The sequence below is a fragment of the Scyliorhinus canicula genome, unplaced genomic scaffold, assembly GCF_902713615.1.
Source record: "Scyliorhinus canicula unplaced genomic scaffold, sScyCan1.1, whole genome shotgun sequence".
In the NCBI taxonomy this organism is placed as follows: Eukaryota; Metazoa; Chordata; class Chondrichthyes; order Carcharhiniformes; family Scyliorhinidae; genus Scyliorhinus; species Scyliorhinus canicula.
In genome coordinates, this window is record NW_024055665.1 from 91,457 (window position 1) to 111,002 (window position 19,546).

Consider the following 19,546-nt stretch of genomic DNA (forward strand, 5'->3'; position numbering starts at 1 on the left):
GGATTAAGTGAGCGATTGTGCATATAGCTAAGTTTTGAATGAAAGGCCTTTATTGTATTTTATTTAAGAACCGAAATGTGTCTGATTGGTTCTCAGTGACATGAATTAACGGTGTCCATCAGAGCGAGGGAAATGTTCACAAAACTGGGTTTACCGCTGGATTTATCAACCGTTCTGTTGATGATCTTCAAGGGGATGGCTTCATGTCCCACCACACAGGAGTAAGAAGCGCCGCTGGCCCACTCCTCCGCTGCAATGGATAACAGGCTGTACATGAAGAAGGAGCTATTGCCGTTCTCCGCCATCACCTCGGTGTTCTTGTAGTTCCCGGGATTCACCGGCTTGTCATTGACGGTCCACTTGACGAAGATCTCTCGGGGGGAGAAACCTCTCACTAAGCAGCTGAGGGAGACGAATCTCTGGGCGGAGACGTCTTCAGCCGAGGGCAGGAGGACAGAGACGGACGGTTCCCGCGGGTTGGGATCTGCAGAAAATGTACAACAAATGTTAAAAAATAGAATTCCAAAGACATTGGCGCAGGTGGCTCGGTGTGAGACGAATATGCATTGCCCTCAATTTAACATGTTTTCCTATCCCTCTTTCTTGTTTGTCCTGTTATCCATCCCGGTGTATGGGCGGGCGCAGTCCGTCTCTCTGTAAACTGAGAGTTGGTGACAATTATCTGCCAGTCACATGAATCCTAACGAGGGACTAATTTGACCATGATTGCTATTGATGCTTAACTGGCGCATGAGTCATCTCATCTTACCTCAGTTCTATTTCAGTACGAGACACAGCCAGAGTGAGTGTGGGTATCGGGAATTAGGAGCACAATTCGATGCAGAGAGGAAAGTGCTGCCTTTTTCATATTTTGTGTTTGCTTTCTAATTTTTAAAAAATATTCAGAGAGTGGCCTTTCCCTGCTGCAGCAATAAAGGCAAAAGGGAGAGCAGTTTGGTAAGTAGTGGGTAACGTCGGGTAAATATTTACTGTTTTTATCACTTATAGTTTATAAGGACTTTTTGTGGTTTATAGTTTATAAGGGAATAGTCTATAGCAACGTGGACCAGTAGAGAAGTGCCCGAGAATAATGGATATTGTCTGACATCAAGCATCCACGAAAGGTTTAATTTAAAAGTCTTAGCAGAAAAAAACAAAGGCGTGGCTTTTCTCCTTGTGTTCCACGTGGGAAGCTGGGAACATTTCCATTGCCAGGGGCTCGCAGGAATTGCGTCCAGCTTCACCTCCTGGAAATCTGCATTCCGAGACCAAGAGGCGGCTGGGGACACTGTGGTGCATCCTTAAGGCGGAGAGTGAAGTGGATAGCACCAATAGAGAGGTCGTCACACCGCAAGCACACACTCCAGGGGCAGGAACGGATTGGGTAACCAACATAAAGAGCAAAGGGACTAGACAGGTAGTTCATTCTGTGGCCATTCCACTGAAAAACTGAGATACCACTTTAGATACTGTTGAGGAGAATTACCTCTGCGGTAACATGGCAAAAGCCAAATCCGTTACTCGTCAGTTGGCTCCGCTGCATAGAGGAGCAGGTAGAAGTGTGGAAGTGCAATAGCTATCGGCGATTCTGCCTTTCAAGGGAAGGCAATAGGTAGGCATTTCTGTGGCCGCAAACGCGCGAATTCAGCAAGGTATTGCCTCCCTGGTGCTCGGGTCAACAATGTCTTGGAGCATTTAGAGAACATTGTGGATCAACAGCTAGTGATCATGGTACATATTGACACAAACCACACAGGTACAAAAACGGATGAGGGCCTAAAAATCAAAATATAGGTGGTTACGTAAAAAGTTGAGAACTAGCATTTGAAAGATGGTGAGCTCAGGATCAATACTAGTGCCATATGCTTGTCACCGTCGAAATATCAGGATATATAGGATGAATGAATGGCTGATGATATGGCGCGAGTGGGAAGGTTTAAGATGTTGTGGAATTCGGAGCTGGAACAGGAGGTGGGACCAAGACAAACTGTCCTTGGGGGAGCATTTTCTGAGTGGTTGGGGAGGGCTGAAACGAAAATGACAAGGGTGTGGGAATATATGCAAGTAGTTAGAGAAGGGGGAATCAGGAACACGAACTAACGACAGTCAGGGGAATAAGAAAAGTGACAGGCAAAGAAATCTACGAACAGGATCAAAAGGACAATCGTACTGTAGAGGAGGAATTCCTGGAGTATATCCGTGATGGTTTTCTGAACCAAAACGTTGAACCACCAACGGGAGGGAGATAATTCCAGAATGGATGTTGTGTAACGTGAAAGGAATAATTTGAAATACAGTTGTGCGAGACGCCGTGGGGATGCGCGACCATAAAATGATAGAATTTTGAATCTGGATGGAGAGTGACGTAGTTGAGTTTGAGAATAGGGTCCTGAACTTTAATGAACGAAACGTGGATGGTATGAGGTGCCAGTTAGCTATAAGATATTGGGAAACATTACGTAAAGGGATGACGGTGTATCGGAAATGGCAAATAATCTAAGATGTATGGGTGGTTGCAACAATCCGTTACTCCTGTCTGGCGTAAACTAAAAGGAGAAAGATGACCAAACGGTGGCGTACAATGGAATCAGTGACAGTATTAGATCTGAGGAAGTTGCATAAAAATTGGCCAGGAAAAAACAACAGGAGCAGTTTAGAATTCCGTAAAAGGGAACCAACGGTTTGATTCAGAAGCGCTTAACAGAGGACGAGAGTAAGTTTACAGGGAATATACACACTGTCTGTAAAACGTTCGACAGGTATGTGACGCGAAAAAGATTGGTGAAGATAAATGTAATCCCCTTATAGTCAGAAACAGAGAGATTTATAATTGGGAACAAAGGACTGGCTGCCAACTAAATGAATACATTGGTTCTGCATTCACAACGGGGGACAGAAATAACATACCAGATATTTTGGGGAACACAGGGTCTGGTGGGAGGGAGGAACTGAAGAATATTAATATTAGTAGATAAATGGTTTTAGGTCAATTGATAGGATTGATGGTCCATATAGACACCGGACCTGATAATGTATATACGAGAATGTTGAAGGAAGTGACCCTAGAAGTGATAGGTGTATTGGTTGTCACCTTCCAATATACAATTGTCTCTGGAACAGTTTTAAAAAAATAATAATTATCATAAAATCTTTTATTAGTGTCACAAGTAGGCTTACATTAACACTGCAATTAAGTTACTGCGAAAAGCACCTAGTCGCCACACTCCAGTGCCTGTTCCGGTACACAGAGGGAGAATTCAGAATTTCCAATTCACCTAACAAGCACGTCTTTCGGGACTTGTGTAAGGAATCCGGAGGAAACCCACGCAAACACGATGAGAACTTCCAGACAGTGACCAAAGCCAAGAATCGAACCTGAGATCCTGGCGCTGTGACAAAGCAGTGCTAACCACTATGCTACCGTGCCACCCATTTCCAGGTTAGATGATAGCTAATCTAACACCATTACTTACATAGGGATGTAAATAGAAAAGAGAATTATTGACCAGTCACCTTGCCATCGGCAGAGATGCAAATTCTAGACCCATTATCAGTCGCTGAAAGTAAGCCCGCAGGTACAGGAGGCAGTAAAGAAGGCAAATGCTACGTTGGCCTTCATAGGGAAAGGATTTGAGTACAGGAGTACAGATGATTTACTGACATTCTTTAGGGCCTTGGTGAGGCCAAACTTGGAGTATTGTTTGCCGTGTTGGTGTCCTTATCTGAGCAAGGATGATCTTGCTATGGAGCAGTGCAGCAAAGGTTCGCCGAGATCATTGCTGGGATGGCGATGTCATACGAGGAGAGAGTTAAGTCGGTTAGGATTAGATTCAATGGAGGTTAGAAGAGTGACAGGGTATCGCATAGAAACCTACACAATATTTGACAGTGCAGATTTGTAAAAGAAAGTTCCCGATGTTGCACGAGTCCAGAACTAGGGATCATAGTTTGAGGATTAAGGGAATAAACCTCTGAGGACTGAGGTGGAGGAAACATTAATCACCCAGAGTGTGCTGAATCTGTGGAATTCACTACCGCAGAAGGTAGTGAGGCCAAATCGTTGTGTAATTTCAAGATGTTATTAGATATAGCTCTTGGGGCAAAGTGATGTGGGGTAAGGCGGGATCAGGGTATTGAACTTGATGATCAGTCATGATCACAATGAATGGGGTAGCTGGCTCGAAGGGCCAATGGCCCCCTCCTGCTCTATTTTCTATGTACGTTTCTATGTATTGAAGAGTTTGTAGCAATGGATTTGAAAAACTGCAGAATCGGACAGTGAGCATGGATTACGAAATGGAATTTGTCTTGACAATTCTACTGGAATCCTTTGAAGGATGCAGCGAGTACAGTTACTGAGGGAGAGTCAGGGCCTGTGCTTTGTTTAGATTTTATGAAGGTTTTCAACAAAGGCCAAATAAAATATTAGTCTATAAAATTAAAGCGCATCGGTTTTGGGGTTAGTATATTGAGATGGATATAAAACTGTTTGGTAAACAAGAAACAGATAGGATTGAATGTTGCCGAATGGTAGACAGTGACATTTGGTGAACTGTCGGGATTGGTGCTTGCAGCCCAGATATTACAATCAATATTCATGGTTTTGACGAGGGAATTAAATTCAATATCTCCAAACTTGCAGATGACCACCTAGCTGGGTGGGAGGGCAGGCTGTGAGAAGGATACAGAGATGCGTCAATGTGATTTGGACAAGCTGAGTGAGTAGACAATGCGGGCACATGTAGTGCAGTGTTGATAAACGTGAAGCTATCCAATTTGATGGCAAAAACAGGACTGCAGATTATGATCTGAATGGCTATAAATTAAGAGAGAGACATGTGCAACGAGATCTGGGTGTTCTCGTATACCAAGCGCTGAAGGTAAGCATACAAGTGATCAGGCACTGAAGAAGGCAAATGCTATGTTGGCCTTTACAGCGAGAGGATTCGAGTACAGGAGCAGAGATGACTTGCTGTAATTATACAGTTCTTTGGGGGGGGGGGGGGCAACATTTGGAATATTCTATGCAGTTTTGGTCTCCTGATCTGAGCAAAGATTTCCATGCTATAGAGGGAGCACAGAAACGGTTTACCAGACTGATTCCTGGGCTGGTATGACTGATGTATGAGGAGGGATAGAGTAATTTAGGATTATAGGGCAGGCACGGTAGCATAGTGGTTAGCACTGTGGCTTCACAGCGCCAGTGTCCAGGTTCGATTCCCTGCTGGGCAAACTGTCTGTGCCGAGTCCTGCATGTTCTCCCCGTGTCTGCCTGAGTTTCCTCGGGTACTATCGGTTTCCTCCACAGTTCAAAACGTGCAGGTTAGGTGGATTGGCCATGCTAAATTGCCCTTAGTATCCAAAGAAATGTTAGGAGGGGTTATGCTTACGGGGGATAGGATGGAAGTGAGGGCTTAGTGTGTCGGTGCAGACTCGATGGGCCGATGGCCTCCTTCTGTATTGTATGTTCTATGTTTCTATATTCGCTAGAGGATGGGAAGAATGAGGGGGAAACCTATAAAATCCCAATAGGACTAGACAGCGTAGATGCACGAAGGATATTCCCGATCATGGGTTGTTCACAAACCGAAGTCATAGTCTAAGGCACCTTTTTGGATGAAAGGAGGAAACTTTGTTTCACCCAGAGAGTGGTCAGACTGCGTTATTTGCTGCAATAGGAAGCAGGGTGAAGCTGAGACGCTAGCGAGACAGTGTCAGGTATAACTCTAAAAGGACACAAACGATATTGGGGGAAAGCCAGCACAGATTATTGGATTGGGTGATCAGCCATGTTCATAATGAATAGCCCAACTGCCTCCTCCTGCTCCATTTTTACTATGTTTCTATGACAATTGAATCGTAATTAGAGCATAGAGACAGGCATTCGGCGCAACTGCTCGATGCTTCTGTTTTAGGTTCAACCCTTATTTGTTTTAGTGTTAAATCCTTCTGTTCCTTTCTCATTCGTTCACTTATTCCCATTTCTCCTTAAATCTATGATTCTGCGCTTTCGGAGGATTTCGTTATTGGAATTAACAATTATCAATGTGGTCCATTAAACACTAAATATAAGGGACAGGCCTTTGCTTCAATCTCACCTTCTTCTTTGTGGATGGATTTTTTTAAGGGCGTTGGCAGATCCTGGTGGCTCGCCACACAGTCAAACACAGCCCCACTCAGCCAGGCTTGTGTCGAGATGTTTAATTTGCTCACCACACTCCCAGTATCTGCCCCAGGCTGTTCAGCAATCTCTGATTTCAGCGGCTTCTTCGCTTCACTCCAGGACACGTTGACTCCATAAGGAGTATTCGAAATGATGCAGGTTAAGGTTACAGTCGCCTCCAGTAAGACCTGTTCTATTGACGGAGGCAGTATTTTTACTGAGACATCAGTGCAAGGGGCAGGCTCTGTGAATGACAAATTAAAATCAACCCAAATTCCATCTTTAGCATCAGGACAGCAGTATTCAGCCTTCACTTTCTAAAGGAAACTATACCAACCTCGATGTATCAACCCTTAACAATTCCTTAAATCTTCAATATACAATGGTACACCAGCTTCCTCCGTACGTGACACCGTTTTAGAAATTCACTTTCCAATGCTTTGAACAGAAGCTGTTACCAGTAAACGGTTCCAGAAATCAATGCGATGTCGGCGTCTCTGGCTAGGCCAGCATTTATTGCCTATCCATTATTTATCTTGAGAGGTGGAGGTCAACTGTCTTCTTCAACCACTGTCGTCCATGTGGTGTATATATCCCCAGCCTTGTTATGGAGCGAATTCCAGAATTTTGGCCCAGCAACAGTGAAGGGATGGTGAGAAATTTCGAGGTCGAGATGTTCTTTCTTTTATTCATTTATGTGATGTGGGAGTCGCTGGTTAGGTCAGCATTTCTTGCCCATTTCTAGCTGCCCTGCAGAGGGCGGTGTTGAGTTGCCTTCTTGAACTGCTGCAGTCTCTGAGGTGAAGGTACATCCACTGTGCTGTTAGGGAGGCAGTTCAGGATTTTCCCCAGCGGCAGTGAAGGAGCGCCGATATATTTCCAAGTCAGGGTGGTGAGTGACTTGGAGGGGTACATCCAGGTGGTGAGGTTCCCAGGTATCTGCTGCTCTTGTCCTTCGAGATGGTGGTTTGTATGTTGCTGTCTGAGGAGCCTTGGTGCGTTACTGCAGTGCATCTTGTAGATGGTACACACGGCTGCCATTGTTCTTCGGTGGTGGAGGGTTTGAATGTTTGTGGAAGGGGGAGCAATCAAGCGGGCTGCTTTGTCCTGGATGGTGTCGAGCTTTTTGAGTGTTGTTGGAGCTGCATTCATCCAGACAAGTGAGAGTATTACTTTACACTCCTCACTTGTGCCTTGTAGATGGTGGACAGGCTTTGGGGGATCAGGAGGTCAGTTGCTTGCTGGAGGATTCAATGGTAACTCCCAGAATGTTGATTGTGAGGGATTCAGTGGTGGTAATCCCATTGAATGTCAAGGGTCGGTGGTTACATCCTCTCTTGTAGGAGATGGTCGCGAATGCAACTTACCACTTTTTATTACTGCTGGATATTGTCCTGGTCTTGCTGCATTTGGACATGGACAGCTTCATTATCTGAGGAGTTACGAATGGTGCTGAACATTGTGCAGTCATCCGCTCTTCTGACCTTAAAATGGCGAGTGACTTGGGGGGCAAATTCCAGAAGGTAGTCATCCTGCTGCACTTGTCCTTTGTGATGGTAGCGGTCGTGGGATTTGAAGATTCTGTTAACGGAGGCACAGTAAGTTCCTGCAGTGTATTTTGTAGATTATTTTTTAAAAATCTTTTCAAAGGGTAATTTAGCGTGGCAAATCTATTTAATACATCCTTGGGTTGTAGAGTTGAAACCCACGCAGACACAGGGAGAATGCGCAAACTGTATCTTGCAGATTCTAAATACTGCTGCTGCTCTATGTTGGAGGTGGAGGAAATGAATGTTTGTGGAAGAGGTGCAAATCAAGCGGCCTCTTTTGCCCTGGATGGTGTCAAGCTTCTTGAGTGTCGTTGGAGCTGCACTTATCCAGGCAAGTCAATAATGACTGAAACTCAGCCACTGAATAACATCAGTCTCGAGGGAACATGTCTTTGCTGATGTGATCAAATCCTGAATGTTGAGCAATCTAATACAGCTCTTACATCAGAGTGAAGCACAAAGAACATGGCAATAAATTAGAAGTTGTAGCTTAATAAAATTCTGCATAATGCTTAAAATCGCAGCATAGAATGATCAATATTTCCCCCGGTTTGATTCTCTTACCTTCAGATGTGCCGATATTCCGACTTTGTGTGAGCCCTTTATGAGTGACCTGGCAGGTATAGACCGCTTTGCTGAACCATTCCCCAGCGGAGACTGTCAGCCGACTGCTCGCCGAGAAGTTCTCGTTCACTTCACAGGCGGGAGAGGTGAGAATTCCTGAACCCATGGGTTGTCCATTCTTCAACCACTTCACCGCCATTGACTTTGGACGGAAATCGATGATTGAACAGACGATGGTTGCAAATTTAGTGCGTGTGATTTCTTCATTGGAACTCACAGTGAGGAGAAGATTTGGAGGTTTGTCATTTTTACGACCTTCAAAAACAAGTGTTAGATATTTCTTATAGACGAAATTTAGAATAAATAAAATGAGCTGTTATACATGCCAGTTTTTGTGGTCAACAGACACGAACCTGGATTTTCCTGGGATCAGGAATACAGTGATTACTATAACTGCGTTATAACCAAGACCTTACACAAGGTATTCATAGATTTCCTATTTTGTACTGGTTCCACAACACTTACATGTCATTCCAATGCTCTTGTCTGAGCCGTTGTGTCGAACCTCACAGCTGATTTTGCTGCATGCCCCCTCTGACTCAGGGATGGTTAACTGGCTGCTCAGGGTGTAGGTTCCCTTTATGTTTCTCACTGCCGGATAAGTCTTCAATCCAGTGGTGATCGGCTGCCCATCTTTCTTCCAGGTAAGGCTGCTGATTTCTGGGGAGTAGTCCATCGCCAAACAGCCGTAGGTCACGGAGCCGTCGGTGTTGTGTTGCTGACAGGAGGGGGCCAGGTTGTAGAGAGTGGGTTGAGACGGCGTCGCTGGAAAAGAAAGACGGATTGAACATGTCAGATCCAATTGTTTGCTTTTAATTCGTAACCAAACAACTTAAAATTAGGTTATAGTTATACATTTATTCAATTTTTAAAAATAAATTTAGATTACCCACTTCATTTTTTCCACATGAGGGGCAATTTAGCGTGGCCAATCCACCTTCCCTGAACATTTTTGGGTTGTGGGGGTGACACCCACGCCAACACGGGGAGAATGTGTAAACTCCACACGGGCAGTGACCCAGAGCCGGAATCGAATCGGGGACCTCGGCGACGTGAGGCAGCAATGCTAACTCCTGTGCCACCGTGCTGCCCTATTCCATTATTTTGACAGTAATCTGTACATCCGCATTTGAGTTTCCATCAGTACCATTATGAATTGTTCTTCCCATGTTCACTTTCTCTGCCTCTGACACAATTTTTAAAATGTTGATTTTAGCTGAATGACGTCGACTTCGTTAGATTAAAATAGAAGAGCAGAACATTTTCCAAATATTGCAACTACCATTTCAAAAATATTTACATTTTCGTGAAGAACAAAGTGTTTTCTCGTCGTCAGGTTGTTGCACTGGAAACTGGCCTTATTGAAATTTGCCACTCCAGCCCCATGGCCCTCACAAAATAATAACTCCGATTCAAACGGTGCTTGGCAGGGAGTGCTTATAAAATAGCCCTACAACTCTAAACCTGAGTACAAGATAAAGTAATTCCAACATTTTCTAATCATGACCTGCAGTGCCCTTGGAGCTAAAGTGGGTTGTGAGACCAAATGTAAAACACCTTCAAATAATTCCAGTCTTGCAGAAAATGAAGGCCATGATTCCGAAAGGTGCATTCTGACCATGAGGTTGCTTTCTCGAGCAACTTCGGAACATTGAATCGTCGATTTTCTTCAGATCTTGTTTGCTGTGGAGAAACTCACTTAACTCCCCAAATATTTTATATTTCAGTATTAAATATTTTAGAGTTAGACTGTTCCACATTTTGTCCATTGGACACCTCCTACATACATTTACTACCAGCCTCCTGACATCTGCACAGGATTCTCCCATTCTTGATATTACATTTCATCCGTCATTCCATTTTAAAAGCTGCCTTAAACCTTCCTCTTGGACAAAGCTTGTGGGGAACTGCCATAACTTCTCATTATATGACTCGGGGTAGGTCATCTCTTGTAAAGGTCGAGGAAAATGTTTGGGGCGTCGCACTACATTGCAGTGGTCATACAATTGCAGCTCACTATTGAATTTAGAGGATTTAAAAAAAATTTTTGGATCGGTTTACTTTTCTTCATTATAGATGTTACTTATAGTCATACAAGTTATCACATGTTTAAAACAAATCACTGCATGCTCTTTAAGAATAACAGCATTATAAATTATGAAATATAATGTCTGGGGAAAAAAGCTATTCAGTTGATCATGACTTTGATCTTCCTTTCAAAAGTTCAATTTTACCAAACTATTACGCATTCCACTGAGTCATCTTTGTCTACATGAATAGTGCCAGAAGACTGGGAAGATAGCAAATGTTGTTGCCTTGTTCAAGGAGGGGAGTAGAGACAACCTCGGTAACTATAGACCAGTGAGCCTTACTTCTGTTGTGGGCAAAGTCTTGGAAAGTTTTATAAGAGATAGGATGTATAATAATCTGGAAAGGAATAATTTGATTAGAGATAGTCAACACGGTTTTCTGAAGGGTAGGTCGTGCCTCACAAACCGTATTGAGTTCTTTGAGAAAGTGACCAAACAGGTGGATGAGGGTAAAGCAGTTGATGTGGTGTATATGGATTTCAGTAAAGCGTTTGATAAGGTTCCCCACTGTAGGCTATTGCAGAAAATACGGCGGCATGGGATTCAGGGTGATTTAGCAGTATGGATCAGAAAATGGCTAGCTGTAAGAAGACAAAGGGTGGTGGTTTATGGGAAATGTTCAGACTGTAGTCCAGTTACTAGTGGTGTACCACAAGGATCTGTTTTGGGGCCACTGCCGTTTGTCATTTTATAAATTACCTGGAGGAGGTCGTAGAAGGATGGGTGAGTAAATTTGCAGATGCCACTAAAGTCGGTGGTGTAGTGGACAGTGCGGAAGGATGTTACAAGTTACCGAGGGACATAGATAAGCTGCAGAGCTGGGCTGAGAGATGGCAACTGGAGCTTAATGCATAAACGTGTGAGGTGATTCATTTTGGAAGGAAAAACAGGAAGACAGAATACTGGGCTAATGGGAAGATTCTTGGTAGTGTGGATGAGCAGAGAGATCTCGGTGTCCATGTACATAAATCCCTGAAAGTTGCCACCCAGGTTGAGAGGGTTGTTCAGAAGACGTGCGGTGTGTTAGCTTTCATTGGTAGAGGGGTTGAGTTTCGGAGCCATGAGGTCAAGTTGCAGCTGTACAAAACTCTGGTGCGGCCGCATTTGGATATTGCGTGCAATTCTGGTCGCTGCATTATAGGAAGGATGTGGAAGCATTGGAAAGGGTGCAGAGGAGATTCACCATAATGTTGCCTGGTATGGAGGGATCTTATGAGGGAAGGCTGAGGGACTTGAGGCTGATTTCGTTAGAGAGAAGAAGATTAAGAGGTGACTTAATTGAGGCACACAAGATGATCAGAGGATTAGAAAGGATGCACAGTGAGAGCCTTTTTCCTGGGCTGGTGGTGTGCAGCACGAGGGAACATAGCTTTAAATTGAGGGGAGATAGATATAGGACAGATGTTAAAGGTAGGTTCTTTACTCAGAGAGTAGTAAGGGCGTGGAATGGCCTGCCTGCAACAATAGTGGATTCGCCAACGCTAAGGGCATTCAAATGGTCATTGGATAGACGTATGGATGATAAGGGAATAGTGTACATGGGCATTAGAGGGGTTTCACAGCTCGTCGCAACATTGTGGGGCGAAGGGCCTGTACTGCACTGTAATGTTCTATCTATCTATGTATCTACTTTTTGACAGGCCATATCCGGTCCTAACAACCAAGCGTTTATAAATTGCAATCCTTTCTCCCTTAAATGTTTCCATGTTTATTTAAACAAAATATATTTTATAGACCAACATCTGATTTGGGGAAATAACTTCTTGAATTCCAGTAAGAAGAAACCCTTTCTGTTGTACAAAACACCTCCACCAGATTTCATCCTAATTTTCTTTGTTCTCATGACAGTAATGGATATTTGAAATAACTGGTCGATGACTCCTTTCACATATAAATGTACATTTGACATTGGCGTTGCGAGGGATAATTTTACAAACGTTAATACCTGGAACTGAATTTTTGTGTGAATAGTCATTTAATCTAGTTTATCTATTTCCTTCTGAAAAAGAGTTGTGCTCTCCCATACATTCTCTACACAGATCTACTGAATGTCTATCTCAAGTTTGGTCGCCCCGCACCCCAGCCCGACAACTCAATTAATACTACTAATTGAGCACAATTCCATGCGTTGAAAATATAAAACGCCATTGTTTAAATAGTCTATTTCATTTAGCAATCTAACTTCCTAAGTTCTACCTCTTATTTATTTTACCAGCTGTTTCTGTTTGATCACAGGACAGACATTTTGTGTATACATCAACGCTTGCACTCATTAAACGTCATAATTCGAGTAGATGTCAATGGGTTACATAGATAAAAGAACGGAATCATCTAGTCTGTTGATATGATCAACTCGCACTTCTGTTTTGTGGCTGATTCAGATACCTGAGTTATTCGGAAATAACACTCTACAGTATGGAATATCAAGGATTACTAATTTTTGTCACGGTGGAGAATTAGAGGGATGCACATTGACAACGTTTTTGAAAGCAGCAGGAAAGGTTGTTAAGGTGGCTTGAAAAGCGAATGGAAGACTTGGTCTTGTAAATAGGAGCCCCGACAAGGAGAAATTCATGATGACGTTTTTCAAGCACTCACCAGGCTGCGCTATCTTCTGAAAACTTCTGACCACCACTTTAGGGAAATGGTCAAGTCCCTGTGGAGAATACGGAGAGGATGTACTAAGGTGATATCACGTGTGGGAGAGTTCAATATTATAGAGAGGTTACACCAGCTAACTTGTTCACGTTCTAACCGTGTGTCTTATGGGTTTATTGGAGAGATATGTTCAAAATGATGAGATATTGTTAATATAATAGTTGAGGAGAAAATGTTTCTGCTGGTTATCAAAAGGAAACAATTGACAAAATAATTAGGAAATTTAGGGTGATGCAGAACGTGTTTTGCTCCAGTCAGAAGGTGTTGACTTTGGAATTATAGAGTGGTTACTGCAAATGAGAAGATCATCCAGATCATTGTGTCTGCCCCGGTTCGCTGCATCTGGAATGAATAAAGTGATTTGATATGTCAATTAATTAACAGATTTACGAGTTGTGGGTCCAAATTGGAACTATTTTAGAGTCAAAATGGGCATAATGAGCCGAATTACTCAGTTATCTACGACATAATTCTACCAGTCTGTAGGACTCATTGGACACATTCTTTCTCATTTGATGGGAGAAAATGTTTAATACTCCCTTGCAGCTCTTTGATATCATTATATTGTTTGGAATAATGGAAACTTACGTTAAAATAAAGGGATCTGATTAATCTGAGGTAACTGAGTCAATCGAATGCACACAAGGAATTAGGTTTATGATGAAACAGCCGATTTCAGACTAAATGCAGCACTTGAAATATGTGACAGAAATGTAGTTTTGTGGCTTTATACTCTGTATGGTGGCCCAGTGGGATACTTGCACCTCGATCCTGTTACTTTTGTCAGTGAACAATTTCAAAGAATAGAATGAAATAATAATTTGAACCAAAAGTTTCTTATGTTGGTTATTTGGCATGGGCGTCTAATCATTCTCTATTTCGGGAGTGAAAATAACTTGCAGCTTCCTATCAGACCAGAACAGACGCCGCTCGCTGGAGCATTGCTCTCACTTCCTGAAAGTATTATAAAACCGCGTTCAAAGTCAGGTCGCTCTCATGGAATGATTATTTGGTACTCAAATGCCTAAACATAATTAATTCAGTAAAATGCATGCATGTTCATTTTTTAGAAAGATTGTTAAAATCAATTAAAGTGCATTAGTTCACAGGAGTAACGGGAGAATTTGTGTTTACGAACATACTTATTGAGATTGAAGCTGATTAAATGTGTTTAATGATGTGGGGAGATGACGTTCAGGTCAGGCACAGGACAATTATGAAGTTATGACCTCTCCTGACTCTCCTGCCTCTGAATACCCTCCCGCCCCAAGTCCTGTCTCTCCGCCTCCTTCCACCACCAAACCCCCAACTCCCGGAGTAACTCAACAATTTTATATCAAAGCCGACCATCATCTAGAGAAGACACAAAGGGGGACAACTATTGAATAAATTCCATATGCCTCTATGAATGCCAATCCAACAACATTCAATAAATTCGACGATGTCAAGAACAATGTCGCCAGCAAAATTCGCACCACACCCACCACCTTAAAAACTCACTCTCTCTACCTCCGGTGCACAGTGTCCCTTACAACAACGACTCGACAAAGCTCCTTCCCAACCCACGTCCCTCCACCAGCTGAAAGTGGAATGGCTCCCACTGACGATAGTGTAACCTTCAGTTCTCCTTGAATACACAATTATCATGATTTGAACTATATAATCATTTCTTTACTCTTACCTGGGGATAATCATGCAATTCGCTTCCTAACATTACTTTGAGTGTACTGACACACATTGTTTCAGCGGTTTAAGAATGCGACTCCTCCAGGTGCTCCGGGGTTCCACCATAGTCCAACCATGTGCAGGCTAGGTGGGGCTACGGTGTTAGGGGGATAAGTCGCGTAGTCGGCCGAGGTAACGTGCCCTTTAAGAGGGTAACTACACTTTCGATGGTCCGAATGGCCTTCTTTTGCACTGAAAGGATTCCATAGACTCTATAGGATTCAACGACACTTTCTGAAACTAAACTAGAAAACTGCAAAAAATGCTGGCCTTGCCATGTAATCTTAGATCAATATGAAAATCGCTTACTGTCACGAGTAGGCTTCAATTAACTTACTGCGAAAAGCCCCTAGTCGCCACATTCCGGCGCCTTTAATTGGAGGCTGGTAGGGAATTGAACCGTGCTGCTGGCCTGCCTTGGTCTGCTTTAAAAGCCAGCGATTTAGCCCAGTGTGCTAAACCAGCCCTCTGTATACTTTTTCATGCCGTCTGTTCACTCCTTCTGCACCATCTCATTCAGAGAACATTAGGAGCAAAAGTTAAATGTAGAGTAAAATTCACTTCAAATTGCCTAATTCAACAGTCCCAATATTACTGGTTACAAATCGAACTAAACTCTTTTGCTAGGCTGTCGATTGTGTGTGATTTTCCCGGTCTGTCAGGAGTCCGATTTCTGATGCATACAATTAAATATGAAGTCAAACTTTCACATTGATCATGCATACTTTTTGAAGAAATTAATCCGATTGCACGCCTTGAAAAACAGGAGAAGGAAGCGGAAGGTTTACAACCAGTCAGCAAGGTTCCTGGTACAACACAGTGACCAGGCGCATGGAACTGAACAGACACAAGCAGTGCTACAACCGAGTTTCCAGCAGATAAATACGTTCAGTCTGTCAATTTCATTCAAACGGTGTGATTCTATTTGATCAATGATCCATTACCACAATAATAACGCCTTTGACATTCAGTCTTGAAAAAACAAAGATTTAGTTTCCCTGAATATGAGCATATCAAGCTTTGCAGATTAGGGATAATTTGATGTTCTTAAAAGACACGCAGTGACAGGGGAAGCAACACACAAACCGGGAAGCATTCATATTCAAAACTCATTCTCCACAGGTTTGACATAACAATTTCGTAATGGAATGTAGCTAACAAAGAAATCAAGGCAAAGCTCCTTACCGAGCATCTTACAGTTGACGAAATATATGTGTTGTTTTCTCAATTCATTTTGGATGCAATTAAACATTCTTCCTAACCGTTGAGATCTGAGACTGGTTTTTCCCATCCAAGAGAAGCGTTTGCTCGGTGCCGCACCGCTCGTTGGCGGGGGGATTCTCCCCTCCTGCCACTTGCCAATAGGATTTTCCATTTAAGCCACCCCACTCCGTCGGGAAAGCCGCCGGAGGGGGTGCGCCGCCGGCGGGAAGAGTGAATCCTAACGGCCGGGGCCATGAGCTCACTGAAATTACTCAGTTGTAGGAGATCACATGTGTGTAGAATAAGTTCGAGTTATTATGGTTACAGTTAATTTGCTTGTTAACAGATTTGTACTCAATAATAAAAAATAATTTTGACATTTCAAAATATGTTTCTGCCTAATACTTTGTGAAATAATTGGGGTAAACTGAATTAGTATGGCACTTAACCTATGTTACGTAATACAAATAAAATTAACAGAGGGAAATATTGAGACATATATGTCATTTTATTTAAATCTAATCACATTTTAAGAATTTAAAATGGGCAATACCTATAACTGCCCTTTTTACCGACAAACATGTAAACACTAAAATATTCGTAAAGACGTTCATGTATTATAACCTCAATTAATCCTCTGTAAGTGGTTTACATGATGCATTTGAGTGGAATATTTTAAGTAGTTCCTAATTTTGAGTGGGCCACTTCGCACGGTCGGTTTATGGGCTGTAATATCAGCTGGTTGGCAAAACAAGACTCTCATATTTAAATATTGTCGTAAATCGTAACTATATATATTATTACAGGAGTGAATATTTAAAAAATGTCTGTGTTATAACCTACAGGCAGCAACTTTATTGATCAGAAACTGCCAGGGCCTATATATATCCGCAGTTTGTGAGCGGTAACGGTACTACCTGGATTTAATAACTCGGGCAATTTTTCAAAAATACACCTGCAATTCACACAATTGCCGGAAATATGTTAATAAATATATTATTAATTCGAGAAGAGCCAAACTGAAGCATCTAAATCTTGGGAACAATTCATTCAGAACGTTTGCGAGAAAGTAAGGCGCAATTTCCTTGTTCAATGTAATATTTAGTAAAGAACTAACCATAAAGGTCAGATATAATCAGTATTTCAGCTCTGATTCTTTCCTGTGTGCAGCACAGTTATAGGAGACGGTATTGATTTCAGGTTCGATGCTACTGGCAGACTTTTGATTTAAAATAATTCGCTCACTTTCCTGTTTTATTTGCAAATCTCTAGCCATATGCAAATACACCAACTATTTAACCATCATTATTAACAATTCCTTCACAAAACCGTTTAGGATTAGGTTAATTATAATTACCTCACTGTCAAAGTACAAATAAAATTGATGGGATAATATAGTTGCGGCTGCACACAAATAATATCATAACCGGATGCATATATTGCCAAAATGCAATATAAAACTCCTATGTAAGTAAATGCGAACGTTCATTTATCTGTTTTAGCCTGGGATATAACAATTACTTCAAAATGGCTTGTGAAACTGAACACTGATTGGAATCAGAATGTCTTATTGAAATATTTGCAGGGATAATAAAAAAAATACTTACAACTTGAAGTTTTCCGTTCATGTTGTTTGTGCCCAGTACACAGCAGCATTGTGAAAGGGGATTGATGATAATGATATTAATTTAACCGCACCTTTATTCAATACGGAGAGATATTGGCTCATTCTAGCTGTTTGAATGACATTCATTTTACTCTCCATTTGGTGAACTTGTTAATTAAATAGTTTGTGACCACAGTTACAAAATATGTTCTGAGCGAGCATCATAAACCCTGTCTTTATTTAAACTGCAATTATCACAATTTTTAAAAATGCACCAACATATCTGAAAATGTTAATTTTTCATTTTAACGTCTGCCTGTTTTCTGCCTACAATCGTGCTTGAAGTATTTCATGCAATCAGTTAACGTTTAACCGCGCAATCTCACGGAGTTGAAACAATGCATGAGCAAGTCAGAAACGCAAAATGTTTCCACAAATTTTACTTATTCAAAGTAACGCAGTCACATCTTCTCCACCGTAGAAAAATACCAAATCACGTCAATAATAATCTTTATTGTCACAAGTAGGCTTACATTAGCACTGCATTTAAGTTACTGTGAAAAGCCCGGAGTCGCCACACTCCGGCGCCTGTTTGGGTACAGAGGGGGAGAATTCAGAATGTCCACATTACCTAACAGCATGTCTTTCGGGACTTGTGCGAGGAAACCGGACCACTCGGAGGAAACCCACGCAGACACAGGGAGAACGTGCACTCCACACAGACAGTGACCCAAGCAGGGACTCTAACCTGGGACCCTGGAGCTGTGAAGCAATAGTGCTAACCAATGTGCTACCGTGCGCTGAAACACGTTTCATGGAGACGCAGCTGTTTTTCTTCTATTATGCATATTTTTCCAACCAAAACAAATGCCTGGTACAATTAAAATTCAACATGGAATTCAAGGAGCCCGCTCGCCAACAAACTATTTAATTCGGAACATAACCAGAAAATTGGAATAATGGCAACAACTTTGTGAGTAGGCATAAATAAATGCAAGAATCTGACCTGCCGTCACTGTCACCATGGTGCCTTGTCCCCAGTATTCGCCACCCCAGTATTTTGTAGGCTGCCATGAACAGTAATAGATGGCGATGTCTTTGGTCTTCAGATTCCGTATGTCCAAAGCGAAGATGTTCTTCGTAAGGTCTTTGGACGCAGTAAATCGGTTCTCAATCCCTGGGGCGTAGTAATTGTTGGATGCAGTATAATAGTAAAGCAACCACTGTAAACCCTGTCCGGGGACGAATCGGACCCAATGAAGGCTGAAGCCGCCTACGCGGAACCCGCTGGCTTTGCAAGTCAGTCTCAGGGAGCCTCCGGGACGCCCGGTCTCTGCCTCCGGCTGAGTCAACACAACCTGCGACTGGACACCTGTAAAAATATATCAAAAAGCCCGAGGATTAATGCTGGTGAAATGATTGGTGACTCTGGAACATTCCAGAGAGAGACTAACACTGAGACAGTAACAGTGAGAGACTTGGACAATAAAAATTACTCACGGGATAAGAAAGTCAGCAACAAACTGAGAGAAATGGCCCACCTCATCCTTCTGGCCATTTGGGGGAAATGGTTGTGTCAGGAACTCAGTGAACAAACCAGCTCCCGGACTGTTGGATTCGGGTCCCAGTGAGCGGCATTTAAATACCCGGCAGAAGGGGGCGGCTTTCCAGGCGCCGCCTGTTGATTCCCTGGTGGAGGCGGCGACTGGATCCACGTCCCGCCTTCCACACCCCCAACAGAATGGACTCAGAGATTTACTATAGGGTTATTATTAAAACTGACATTTTATCTGTATCGGAATATTTATTTGTCTGAATTGATTCGTTGTAATACCTCTCCTCTTCCTAATGGCAAAATTACATCTGAATATTTGGTTATAAAAACTAATTCCATTGTAAATTAAGCCCCTTTATTTCTACACTCCAA

At 42.5% G+C, this 19,546-nt stretch overlaps 1 gene segment (V, D, J or C); it reads right to left on the reverse strand.

The window, feature by feature from the left end:
- Nucleotides 1–28: 28 nt before the first annotated feature.
- LOC119960619 lies at nt 29–19,181 on the reverse strand. The segment is given in 6 exon segments: nt 29–484; nt 6,099–6,407; nt 8,278–8,592; nt 8,803–9,102; nt 18,626–18,991; nt 19,120–19,181. Coding segments are annotated over 6 exon segments (1,740 nt in total).
- Nucleotides 19,182–19,546: the final 365 nt, after the last annotated feature.